At 33.0% G+C, this 13,496-nt stretch overlaps 1 protein-coding gene across 2 annotated transcripts in view; it reads right to left on the reverse strand.

Moving 5' to 3' along the window:
- Window positions 1-1,796: 1,796 nt before the first annotated feature.
- Window positions 1,797-13,496, reverse strand: part of LOC129234595 (85/88 kDa calcium-independent phospholipase A2-like) — a 58,582-nt gene continuing 46,882 nt past the window's right edge. For both annotated transcript variants that reach the window (XM_054868619.1, XM_054868618.1), the window contains exon 13: window positions 1,797-2,124. In XM_054868619.1, coding sequence (XP_054724594.1) covers window positions 1,909-2,124 — 216 coding nt within the window. In that variant the 3' untranslated portion in view covers window positions 1,797-1,908. The remainder of the gene's footprint in view (window positions 2,125-13,496) is intronic.

Genomic DNA, 13,496 nt, shown 5'->3' on the forward strand with positions numbered 1-13,496 from the left:
CCCCCTTAAGGTCAAATTATTGAATCTTAAGTTATTAATCACAGGATGAACTTCCTAAGCTTCTGTGTCAGTAAAGTTGTTTATTTTATGTAGTTTGAATTTTTCTGCCAGGCGTTCCATGCTACCTAAAATAAACAATCCTGCAGACAAAGAGGAAGCCGCCATTAAAGACTTTGCTCCATTGCCTTTATTCATTTTCTTGAAGTAGCTAGCATACTGTAATCATGATTTCAAGAAAAAATCTTTTTTTTTTAATTGATACTGCTAAGAGCTTAAAAGGTATTTTACTTGGCGTTTTCAATTTAATTGCTAAAATTGAATGTTAAATGAAAATCAACTTTGGTTTTTGCCATCTTATTATTCGCTGTCGCTTTAGATTATACGAAGGGGTTTTTTTTTCGACTTTAAAATTCTTTTATTTTAAAACCAAGTTATATACTATAAATTTTGAAATTAATTATTGTTTTTTTTTTACATTTCACTGTTGTTTGTTACAAAAGATTTTTTGACTAATAATAAGATCATTTGAAATTGAGCTGTGTACATAAGTAAATATTTTTACTATTTTTTAATAGTTAAAATGCTGTATTCCTTCATTAAAACCTAAGTTCTTGATTAGAGAATAGCTCAATATGACTGGTTGTTTAAAGGTTCCAATTTGTTTTACATAAATATGTGAATTATTTGTGTAAGTAAAATAATACTAAGTAATGCATTACTTCTATACTTTCACAATTACTTGTTATTCTCGCAGCAACAATTATGCTGCTTGAAAATTCAGTTCAAAATTATTTCCAAAAAAACTTTTTCAGTTTTATCATGATTAGATGTGTCTTTAAGAGTGGTTTTAATAATTTCTTAGAATTCTTATGTTAACAGGTTACTGGAAGTATAGTATTTATTTTAGATTTCCTATAATATTTCTCCGTAGATAATTTAATATACTATTTTTACTATAAAAAAAAAGAAGCTTATTTTCAAAATATATTTTTTTAATTAACAGCTTAAAACTTTTTAAACACTGCATTTTATTTAATATGCAATGGTTTTCAGGTAGGGTAAAGGAAGAAAACCATTATCCATGGCAACGTAAATCAGGGAAATTCAGTGAACTTAATTGGGGAAATCAGGGAAAAGTCAGGGAACTTTTTTTCGCCACTCCTGTTGCCACCCTGAACTGTTATTATATCTTAGGGAAAACTCAGAAATGTATATATGTTTAAAACATTCTTGCCAAAAAATGCAATAGAAAAACTTTGATTATTACGAGCTATTTTGGAAAAAAAACATTTCTTTTTTTCGTTTAAAGATATATAAAAATTTAAGTGAAAAAACATTTTTATATTTTAAAAGTGTGCAGTCAACCTAAATTAGTCTCATCTACATTGGCTAAAAGTTAAATGTGACGTTTTTAAAGCCTGACAAGGCTGAGCTACTAGAGTTTATCAAGATAGTGGCATATTTATATTTTGGTCTTAAAATCAGAAATGTATATATGTTTAAAACATTCTTGCCAAAAAATGCAATAGAAAAACTTTGATTATTACGAGCTATTTTGGAAAAAAAACATTTCTTTTTTTCGTTTAAAGATATATAAAAATTTAAGTGAAAAAACATTTTTATATTTTAAAAGTGTGCAGTATATTGCTTGTAATAATAATAATGCCATATTAAATTGCTTGTAAAATTCTTATAAAAAGGTAATGTTTTGTCAGACTAGATTTTACTGCTTTCATGTAAGTTTAGGAACATAAACTTGTGAACATTGGATAAATTATTTATTTGATATATTCAAAAACAAAGTAATTCACATGAAGCTCAATTATAAAAGTTTAAAATGTAAAATAGTTTTTCATAAATAACAATATAATAAAATATAAATTAGATTTTTTATATAAATTTTACACTTTAAGGCACCAGCAAACTTTTTAACTGTACAAGTTTTTCACCTAAGTTTCGAACATAAGCTGTGGTTTCCCAAAGCATTTTGACTAGAACTTTTGTGTCTGTTGCATCCAAAGCGACGTCTTGCGTCAACTGTGGGTTTAAACGAAAATACGGAATATTCAACATATCACACATGGCACGAGAACGGGATATCACATGATTATCTGTATGAGTTACCTGTTTAGGAATAAAATAAAAATCAAACTTGAGAAGAATATTTCACATTATTTAATGTTTTACTTGAACGTCATGTAGAGAGTTGAAAATACATGTGGAATTGTGAAAGAATAATTTTTTACGATATTGAAGAGATTTGTGAGACAATAACTACGCCTATTTATTTTTTGTCAAATTTAATTTCCTTAAAACAAATATGGGTCATTCTTCAAAAAGTGTAACTTTTTTGTCACATGCCTCTTACCGTAAACACTTAAAGGAACAATTCATTTAACAATACTTTTTAATTTCATCAAAAATATATCTATTTAAACCTGCCAATGTTTTTTTAATAATAATTTTTATTTTAGTATATTTTTGGTTCACAACATGTGAATTCTCATCACATCTTGTGTGACTGTTTATGTTGCTTAATAACTTGTTTAATTAAAAGTATGTATTTATTTATTGATTATCCCTTTCACAAGTGTCTCAAATACTAACTTTTAAGTATATTTAATTTTTTAATACAGTCGAATCCCGTCTTACGCGAGGGATGCATTCCAAGCCCCTCGCACAAGTCGAAATTTCGCGTCGTGGAACAACGTATGTTTAGAAATTTTTTATAAGCATACCTAATTATTTCAGACGTCTTAACACCCCTTAAATTGCCTTAAACCATTTCTTAACTATATATTACCATATCTCTTTATAAAGAAATGATTTTTTACTGCATTTTAGCATTAAAAAAGTGTTAAATAATTAAGTTTTAAAGCGTTACAATTTAATATGAATTACTGCTACGAAGCACAAAATCAATGATCAATGAGAAGCATGAATTAAAACAGTATGGTACTTACATTAAGAACATTACTGCGTTATAATAGCAGATACTGCATTAAACTTAATTATAATTTTTAAAAGAATGAAGATGATAGTTTATGCAGTGTGGGAACACCCCTCTTTCTGGTCTCTTTAAGACACAATGAAAGAGCAATTTCTATTATTATGTTTGTATTTCGCTCAGACACTACTCTGCGAGCTTCAGTATTAAAACTAAGTTCTGAACTTTGACGGATTTCCTTTTCTTGAATTTTAATTGCATGTATTGAAGATTCACTCAAACTTGATTGCCGTGCTACCTTTGATCCACTTTTTAATTGTGCAAGCATATCGAGAATCTTGACATTTTCTTTAATGGTCAGAAACTTTCTCATTTTCTTTCCACTTTCGCCAACTTTAGACGAAAAAGCGCGTTTGAGAGATATTCTATTTTATCAATTTTCATATATAGAAGGAAAAAAAACATTAAGAATCGGCACGGTTATTTGCATAAAATAAAGCAAAGCGTTGCTTAGGTTTAGACTAATACTGTGTGTGAACTTCCGCTTCCAGTGATGTTAAAGGGATTAAAGTCCATTCATAAAACCAATATTTAGTGTCAACAAAGCCCACTCGACTCCTTTCCAAAAAATTCCAGGTTTCAAGCGAGCAATTTGCGTCAGCAATAAAAAAATTCATTACTAAAACTCGCGTTATAGTCATTTCACGTAAGTTGGATCGTCGTTGCAGAGGGATCCGACTGTATCTTGTTTTAGTTCGTTCTATTAGGATAAGGAATCATGTCACATGATGAATTCTCACCTCCGTTACCTAAACACAAAATGCCATTCCTCATTAACGCGTGGCAGTAATGACATCAAATTTTATTTTCATGATACAAGGGAAGCTCCCTTCTTTATTTTTTGTCATAAAGAAGTTGCAAGATTTTTGTCGAAAAACAAGAAGATAGATTCTGTTTTAAAAACTAAGCATGGTTATTGTGACTTCTCACCGCTGTGAACTTGAATTTCAGAAATGTAAATTAATGTAAAAAAAAAGTGAACATGTTTTCAAACGCTTAACATGTGCAGATTGTAGCAACGAAGAAAAAAATATTTCTCTGAAAAATGTATCCATTAAGCTGATATCAATGGAAAATTCCTCACCTCCATGACAGAACTTATCAATGTCATTATTTTTGAGGTGAAAATAAATGATTGAGGGGAAGTACATCAATAATAGGCATTCTACCAAAGTTAAATTTACTAAATACTATTTTTAACACACATTTAAACTAAAAGGGTAACTACTAATTAAGCCATACTTTAATTAAAAGAGCTTAATACAGTGAAGCACCATATATACGTTTCTCTTTTATACATTTTTATCAATTATACGTTTCTTAAATTCGTCCCTGCAGTCAGGACCGCGCCGCCCCTATGTGCAAGGTCGTGCGAAGCACGACGGCACCAGAGCCAAAAAAGGCGCCGAGCTCTACCGATCAAAAATGCTTCAAATGAAGAGAAAATAAACTCTAACCGAAAAGTGAATCGGAATTCTTCATTGCATCTAATGGAAGCAGTGAAATTATACTGTTCATTGAAACAATTAATCCGCCTCGCTGAAAATCTAAAAGGACAAATTATGGACTTGCTGCGTTTAAACATGCTATTCAAAAGCGCTATCTTTTACACTGAAAACAAGTGATTTCAGATAATGCATGCTTTAACATTTTCCTTCTTAATGTGGAGCCGTAAATGCTAATTCGATATGTCTATATCACACAAGGTTGAGCGTACGAGCAGCAAGAAATTTGCTTATCCCCATTTTGGTTCTTGCAGTGATTGGTTGGTTGGTTTATTGGATTTTTATGGCACAAGAGCCCTTGAGGTTCTTGCGGTGAATATCTTGTATTATAATTTGTGCAATCCTAGTCTTTTTCTGATTTTTAATTCTTTGTAATTCCACTGTTTCATGTACTATGTATTTGTTTTGGATCTTAAACTCAAAGCCTTTTGTAATGGTTCCGTGTTTTAAAATTTTAGACTTTACCAGAAATGATTTTAGTTTCAGATTTTAAGGGGAAATACCATCTACTTCAATTTAGAAATCTATTCGATACTCTGTTGTCTTATTTTGACAGGCATAACACTATGAATAATTCAGTACGTTATCAGCGCATTAGCCAGGGCTAAGGCAGAAATACATGAAATACACCACCAGCTCAGTCATTTCCAGCCAAGGACTGCAGTTTTGTGCTTATTAGCACTCATCAGTCCGGCATAGGAAAGTGACTGAGCTGGAGATGGAAAAACCTCTTAAGGAAGCCATGAGTGCCAAACAAACTGCTACCAGTTTGCACTGCAGTCCTCGGATATATATATATATATATATATATATATATATATATATATATATATATATATATATATATATATATATATAGAGCGGTGTTATATATAACTTTGATACTTAAAATATTTTATTTTTCCAAAAACGCATCAGTATACCAAAGGCAGAGTTCATCAAACCGGGCCTATCTCGGTAAAGTGGATATTTTCATAATTTTCTATATTTTGAAACATTTTCTTGAGAAACAAACTAAATATTGATCAATATGAAGTCCTGAAATAGACATCTTGCTTTCTGGTCAGTATAGTCGAATATCAAGTTATGCGAGGGATGCGTTCCAAATCTCCTCGCGTTAGTCGAAATTTCGCGTTGTGGAAAATAGTATGTGCAAATTTTTTTATAAACATACCTAATTATTTTAGACACTTGGTTACAGCACCTTATAAACTGTTTTAAATCATTCCTTAGTTATACATTACCGTTTCTTACATAAATAACTGAATTTTTATTTGTATTTTTAAAAAAGCTGTTTTAATCAACATAAAAATACTGTTACGATGCTCACTATCAGTGAACAACGGGAAAGAGAGACATAAAATAAACCAGTCCGGTAGGTACAGTATGTAGTAATAATGAAATGATGTACTATAATAATACTGTGCAGTAAGGCCAGTAATTATATTTGTAACTTCAAAAAATAAAGATGTAGATGGATTTATGCTGCGTGATCGAACTATTATTCCAATATATTTCTAAATTCGCTTTATAACATTTCCATCTATGGCAACACCCCTCTTCCTGGTTTCTTTAATTCTCGATACGAGAGCAGCTTTCATTTTCATAATTTTTGTTTTTTGCTTGCAAAAAATACTCTGCGAACTTTTACGGATTTCCTTTTCTTGACTTTTAGTTGTACAAATGGAAGACTCACTCACACCTAATTCTCGTGCTACCTTCGACGCGTTTTTCAGTTGTTCAAGAACATCTAAAACCTTTAGCTCTTTTCTTTAATTGTCAGAAACTTGTTCTTTTTCCTTCTGTCTTCACAAACTTTAGATGGAACACTGCTCTTAGGTATCATTATATTTCATCAATTTTCGCATTTAGAATGAAAAAAATGTGGTAAATGCAGAGTAGTGTTTTGTATACACAGACAAAGCTATGTTCAGACTTGTACGGTGTGGGAATTTATGCTGTCAGTGATGCTAAAGCGATGAAGGTCCATTCACAGAAAACATATTTCTAGTAGCCAATAACAAAGCCGATAATTTCACATCATGAATCCCATCTGAAAATTTTTGTGTTGCGAGCGAGGAATTCGCGTTAGGTCTAAAATTGTTTACTGGTGAAAAAATCTTGTTAATCCATTTCGCGTAAGTTGAATCGCGTTGTAGCGGAAATCGACTGTATATCAAATCTTAGATAGTTAAGCTGCATACTAGCAAGCAATAATTATTACTTTAATAATTATACGATAACATTCCCAGAATTTTTTTAGTTGTTGGGCTAAACTGCTTTTTGATTAACTGAAACTGGCAATCTCTTTTTCAACAGCAGCTCAATGCAAGGTTTCTAAATGAAAAAGTCAGATTCCAAAAGTCAATTTCAATCGCCCCTCCCTTACATCCACCCGTATTCGAAATAACTTCGAGATATGAACTAAAAACGTACACTGTGTTCCAAAATTGAAAATTTACAGATTTTTTTTAAAATAATTTTTTTTAAAAATAAATTGCCAAACGTATTTTTTTCCATACTACATTTGTCTACAAAACCTGACCCCAGGAGTTAAATATATTTTGCCACTGCATAAAGGCGCTCAAAAGACATTGGCACGACGGCGCTGATCAAGCTTGGAGCGGCCCTGCCTGCAGAGTAACACACCTTAACCTATCCCTATTATACGTTTTTTCATTTGTTCACTCTTTTCATACAGTCCCTTCAAAAACTTATAAACGGTGCTTCACTGTATTAGATTCCCACCAATAATTAAAATAGCTCATTGTTTGCACAATTAACAAACTTACTACTTTGATATTAAATTGGCCTTGATTTTTAAACATTAAAGTTTTTTCTTTTTTTAAAATTTCCATGAACAAGGCATTTTTTAATTTTTTTTCTTTATGAGTAAAATAATTGGAACTTAGCTGGGCCATTATTTATGGTTACTTCTAGTAGGTAACACTTTCGTGTAAGAATGAACAAAAAAAGAAAACAAAAGATTTCGAAATTGAAAAATATTTGCGTTCAAAAGTTACATTTTCTGAAGAATGACCCATATGTGTGATTCAAACTTCATGCAAAGTGTAATTTTTTTCAATAAAAAGTATTTCCTAATGAACACAAGTTTTCCTATGGTTCTAGTTACTTATATAGACTTTAAATAGGAAAAACCATCTTGGGCCAAAGTAACTCAAACACAAAGGTACCATTGGCCCAAATAAAAACAATTAAAAAAGGTAGTAATACTTTGAAAAAAATGATGACTATTCAAAAATTAAATTAAGAGCTTAGTAATAGGAATAATGGTAGCAAAACTATTCAGAAAAGATGAAAACAAATTCCAGAATGTGGGCCAAAGTACTGTATTCATGGTACTTCAATGTGTAAGATTTTAACTGCATGCACTAATTTTTTCGCAATGTACTTTCAATTTATTCGACTCAAAATCTCCATTTTCAGTATAGCACACTATGGAAATACAGGGTTTGTATAAAAAGTAACTGGACTGAGCTTAGAAAACATACTTATTGGCAAAATTTCTACACTTTTTCTCTAGAAATCTTCGAAGTTGTCCCCATGGAAGTTGATAGCCCTTTGGTACCGGATTTTCCAGTCCCTGATCGCCCCCTGGAAGTGGGCAACCCGTAACGCTTCTAGAGCCCTCGTCGTAGTGAGTTGAACGACTTTCAGAGTCCCTAACCACAGCCCCTTTAGGAATAGGAAGGGGGGAATAGGAAGAAGTCCGGTGGTACCGTATCTGGCACACTTCGCTTCTTTTGCTCATCCATCAGGTGTTTTGGCACCAGCTTTGCACAGATCTTCCTCATACCCAGATTGTTCTTAACTATGTCGTGATCGGTCATCTTATCGATCCTGACCTCTTCTGCGATTACTCGGATGCTCAGACGACGGTCAGTGTTCAACAGATCACGCACTTTTTGCACATTTGGGTCTGTGTGGCTGGTTGTTCGTCGTGGACGTCATCGCAGCCTTCTCGGAAATTCTTGTGTCACTGGAAGACTTGAGTTCTGGATAAAGCTTCCTCACCGTAAACCTTATTGATCGTTTGATGAGTTTCCGTAGGCGTTTTCTTGAGTTTGACACAAAATTTGATGTTAACATGTAGCTCGATGATACGCTTCATTTTCACTCTGACGAGATCACTAAACAAGCACTGCTCTCTCGTAAAATAGTAACCCTCCAAGTGTTTGGAGGCAATTGACTCGGGTCCGCTCCCCTTCCCTCGATCCCCCACCACCACTAGAGCACCAACAACCAGTTTACAAACGTTTTACCTAAGCATCAGTCTGGTTACTTTTTATACAAATTCTGTATGCATTTCATATGTAGGACACAATTTTCCATGCTTTTAGATTTTACTAACTTCTTTTTTGTAGCCCCTAAGAGTTTGAAATCAAATGTAAAATATAAGAACTACTAACTCAAGGTTTTATAAAGTAATACCAATTTTATTGCCAACATAAGCATTATTTTTGGTTAAAAGAATCCTAAATGTGTAAATTTACGCACAAACACACACAAAATAAGATATTAATCAAACTTAGAACTTCAATGCATTAACATGTCTAAATAATTTGTTTAGAAATAAGTTTAGTTCACTGAAATTTCAAGGTAGTCAAAGATCTTTTAGAAAAATTTAAGGTTTTCAATATACCATGCCGCATTTTAGCATAGATTAAAGTGCGTTTTTTATATTTTGTTGCACTAGAAAAAATTTTAATTGCAAAAAAATTCATTTCAGTTTTTACATCTTGAATATAAATTATGATTTCGCAACGGGACCCCACTCATTGACTTTTTTGTTTCTACAAATAGAATGGAATGGAAATTGCCAAGAAATTTTAATCGTCATATTATGACTGGTGATATTCTAGAATAGGTAATACAAGGTATATCCAGGGGCGGACTGGCTGACTTTGGCCCAATTGGCAAAAGAATTATTTTAGCCCACCTCTGTAAATTAAAAAAGTTGAGTTAACCAGTACCGGATCTCGATTCTTCCGAGCTGAGCAAAGACATTAAACTACCGCATAGTTCCTATTTTCCTTTACGTTTCTAAATCAAGTTTTAAAGTTCTAAAAAAGGAAAATTGTAAAACGTAAAATAAAGCTAACACTGACACATTTTTTATGTACCTTTAAAGGATACTAATGGTTATAATTCTGAAAAGGACATCTTTAGGCTTCTATACTGACAACATAGGAAGGACTCGAGGAAAGAAAGGAATCAGGTAAATTCTTCCGGAAATTTATCGAAATTGGTTGATCTGCATAGGCATAAGGAAAAAAGAATCGGGAGAAGGGGCTCTAGTTCCCTTCCAAGCAATACTTTCAAAGTTGACGTCAAAAAGCGTAATTTTGCAATTTTCGGTAACGTTGAAAACAGGAAAAAGGGTTCCCCCACGATTTTGTTTTCTTATCTTTTTTTTTGTTTTCAAAATTTAAGTCAATTTTTGGCTATCTTTGTTTACAATAGAATTTCGAGAGCTCTTCCCAGAAATTCTTAGAAATGGAAAGTTCTAGAAATGCAATTTTAGGTTACCCTTGGTAAACTTAATGGAACAGGGAAGCATCGGGAGCTCTATACGGAAACGTTTCGACTTTGAACTATTGAAAAACGAAAAACTATCATTGGTGAAGCTTGAGAGAGGAGGAGGTTCAGTGATCTCATTTGGAAGCATTTATAAACTGAAGATACTCGACTCAGTTTTAAACTGCATTTAGTTACTATTGGGAATTCGGCGACTCTCTTAATTTTTTGACATTGAAATTTTAAAAACATAATCTTATAATCTGTTTGAAAACATTAAAAAGAAAAGGGACAGTTTTCTTGAGAGTTTCCCCCACCCCCGCAATTTTTTTAGGAGGACGCTGTGCCCTTCCGCTTTTAAGCTAACTTTTGAGCCTTAACATGATCAATCCTCCTTGCCCCTTAAAAGTTAAGACAAAACTGCACAAAAGCTAATTTTCTTTTCAAAAGATAAAGATTCAAATAAGCCTGCCCTTGAAACGTCACTCTTTCGTTTCAATAACTTATCCACAAGAATCTGGTTAGAATATATCTGAATATTTTTTGCATTACTTTTAAAACTAAACATCAAAAAGCTTTTCAATATTTTAAAAATAATTACAATCAAAAATACTTGAACATTGTACGTACCTAGAAAACCAAAAAGTAAAAGAAGCACCATTTGCGTTTTACAAAACTTCTCTGAACAGTATCCTTTTATCTGAAAGCGCAATGCCCCTTTTTTTGGTCTGGGGGAAACACTGGTTCCCTCAGGGCATTTTTTTTCTGAAACTGAAATCAATTTTTGGCTATATTGCTTATAAAAGGGTTACGGAACTCTCCTACGAAAATTTCAAAAAGGGAAATTTTAGGCTATCTTTAGTGACTTTAAGGGAATGGCGAAGGTTCAAAGACTTTGACAATTTTTCGATATTTAAATCTGAAAAAGGCAATTGAGGGCCCTTGATGCAAGAACTAAGAAGTAAGTAAGTCCAAACTCACTCATTTTTGGTAAGACCAACAAATAACTCAGTGTCCGGTAAAAAGGATAATATCTTTCCCACGTTATTTACTAGAAAGCAGAGGTGTGATCTTACATTTGTGTCCCGTTGTAGCACCAATCGGAACTTCTATACTATCAGCCACACACAAAATGAATTTAAAAAAAAAGTTTGGACTGAACTCTGGTTCTTGCATCAAAGTCCGAAATTGTAGACTTAAGACTAGTATCGTTGGTGACTTTTAGACTGCAAAGGGACCTCATATCTGAAATACTTTAGGTACCCTGTTAAGTATAAATCTAGCCCTGATTACAACTGAGGACTAATTTATCAAAAGGAAACATATCCATTTTCCAAAAATGTTCAGGAGGTGAGAAAAATGAATTAAGGTAAGAGCAAAATAGTTTTATCAACTTCTCTGGGTACAGAATTGAGCACCAAATCATGGGCCAAAGTAAGAAATGTTTGTGTAAAAAAAACAAGGAGTATCGTCATCTTAATTTTGGATATGTGCCCTTTTGTTGAAAATTCCAATTTCATCAAAACTCTAATATTTCACCTTCTCATATTCTCTTATCGAAGTACATGAACCTAAAAGTAGTGGATTAAAATTTGATTTTGGACATGTGTTCCTTTGGACCTAAAAGCCTTCGTACTACAGATTCTTTCAGGATATGTCCCCTTTTGTTCGAAATAAAACGTGCAGAGGATGGATTTGTTACCTTTTGATCAAAAGAAACACTTTACCCTTAAATAAAATAGGATTTTCTACGGTTGGACTTCTTGAGAGTAAGTGATTTGATAAAGGTCGTCTGAAAGATTTAGAAAACATCATAAAAAGAATATTTCTAAAAATTGGACATGTTCCCTTTTGATAAATTATCCCTCAACTAATGTAGCTCAAAGAAAAAAAAAAAAAAAGAAACCTTGCCCTCCCCAGCCCCCCAGAACTCAATCCTAAATCCGCCTGTGTTCAGGAGTTTTCTCGAAGTCGAAATTTTGTCCTGTTTCAGATTCAGTTTATCGTTGTCATTCGGAGATGAAAATACTCATACAGCAATAATTTACAATAGACCAGTGGAATATCTTGTCAACTGACAGCATTTAGTTGAATCTGTCACAACCAGTGAATACCAGGGGCGTGCACAGAAATTTTAGGGCACGTCACAAATGACTTTTGCGGGCCCTCCCCTATCTTGTTTACCCCTACGTCCCTACATATATTTCACCCCTCATTAAAAAAATCTTCAGGCTCGGAACCGGGTCAAAAGCTGTCCCTTCTCCCCCCCCATGTATGTCCCTGCTATTGCTCATGTATCAACACCCCAAATCATGACCCACACTTTGTAGCAGTGCCGGGGCTGCTTTGTCTCATGGTGCAGGCCCCTTCAGTTTTTGTTAATCGATGTACAAATATGAGTTTTTAACGCGCTTTTTTCGTCCCGGGCTCTTTTCCAGGCCGCATCAGACTTCAATTTCTCTGGCCCCCTCCCGTTTCCTCAATGTGGGATCCATGATCCCCAGAGCTCTAAAAACTACAGAGAAAGATAGGAAAGCATTCGTACGTGGTGAACCTCAGCTATTTACTTTGGTCCGTGCTTAAGGTGGAAAAAAAATAAACCTGTTTCCAAACCCTTTTTCCACATAGATTAAACGAATTACATGTTTTTATTTATTTTTTAATGACACTTTAAAAAATGTTAGGTGTGAATTTAAATGTATTGAGTTCAATAAAAACAAAATGGCTTGAAGTGGCCCACTCAGCGGTTGGCCCTGTCGGGGATCCCCGACTAGCCGACCTGGCCCGTCTGCCCCTGGGTATATCCATAAAAAAATAAACAGTCATTAGGATGTGGTAACAAAGATCTGGTTATTACAGCAAACTTTCACCCATATACTTAGCATAAAGAATTAATTTACAGTGTATTATGGTGTAATTTTTTCCCTTATCAATCTTAAATGATAGGGATTAGTCATCTGGAAATTTTGTATTTCAATGAAGTTTTGCTTTTTAAGTCATCCTGAAAAAACATAATTGTACCCCCTTTTTAAAATTAAAATTTGCTAAGATAAGCCTTCAATAAATGCAAACAATTTGTAACCATGGTGACAAAAATTCGTCCTTTCAATAAATATTAAAACAAGCTAGACTTATTCTCATCATCATGGTAATTTGAAAAATCAGAGCAAAGTCAACCTCAGTCATGTGAGCTTAATAAGCAATTTGTGATTGCCCAATAAAAAGAAGGACAAACACAGATAAATTACATTTTGAACATGTTTTTAAAACTAAAAAGAAAATAAGGTTTTTGATAACGTATTCTTGCTGTTCATTTAAAAAGGCCAGTTTACTATCAAAACCAGCTGAATAAAAATAATTTTTATTTGTAAATAACTAAACAATACCACTAATGCAAAAAAAAAAAAAAAAGAAAACAAAGGTTATTCTAAATGGGCAGAGCACAG

This window comes from Uloborus diversus, chromosome 1 (assembly GCF_026930045.1).
Source record: "Uloborus diversus isolate 005 chromosome 1, Udiv.v.3.1, whole genome shotgun sequence".
Taxonomy (NCBI): Eukaryota; Metazoa; Arthropoda; class Arachnida; order Araneae; family Uloboridae; genus Uloborus; species Uloborus diversus.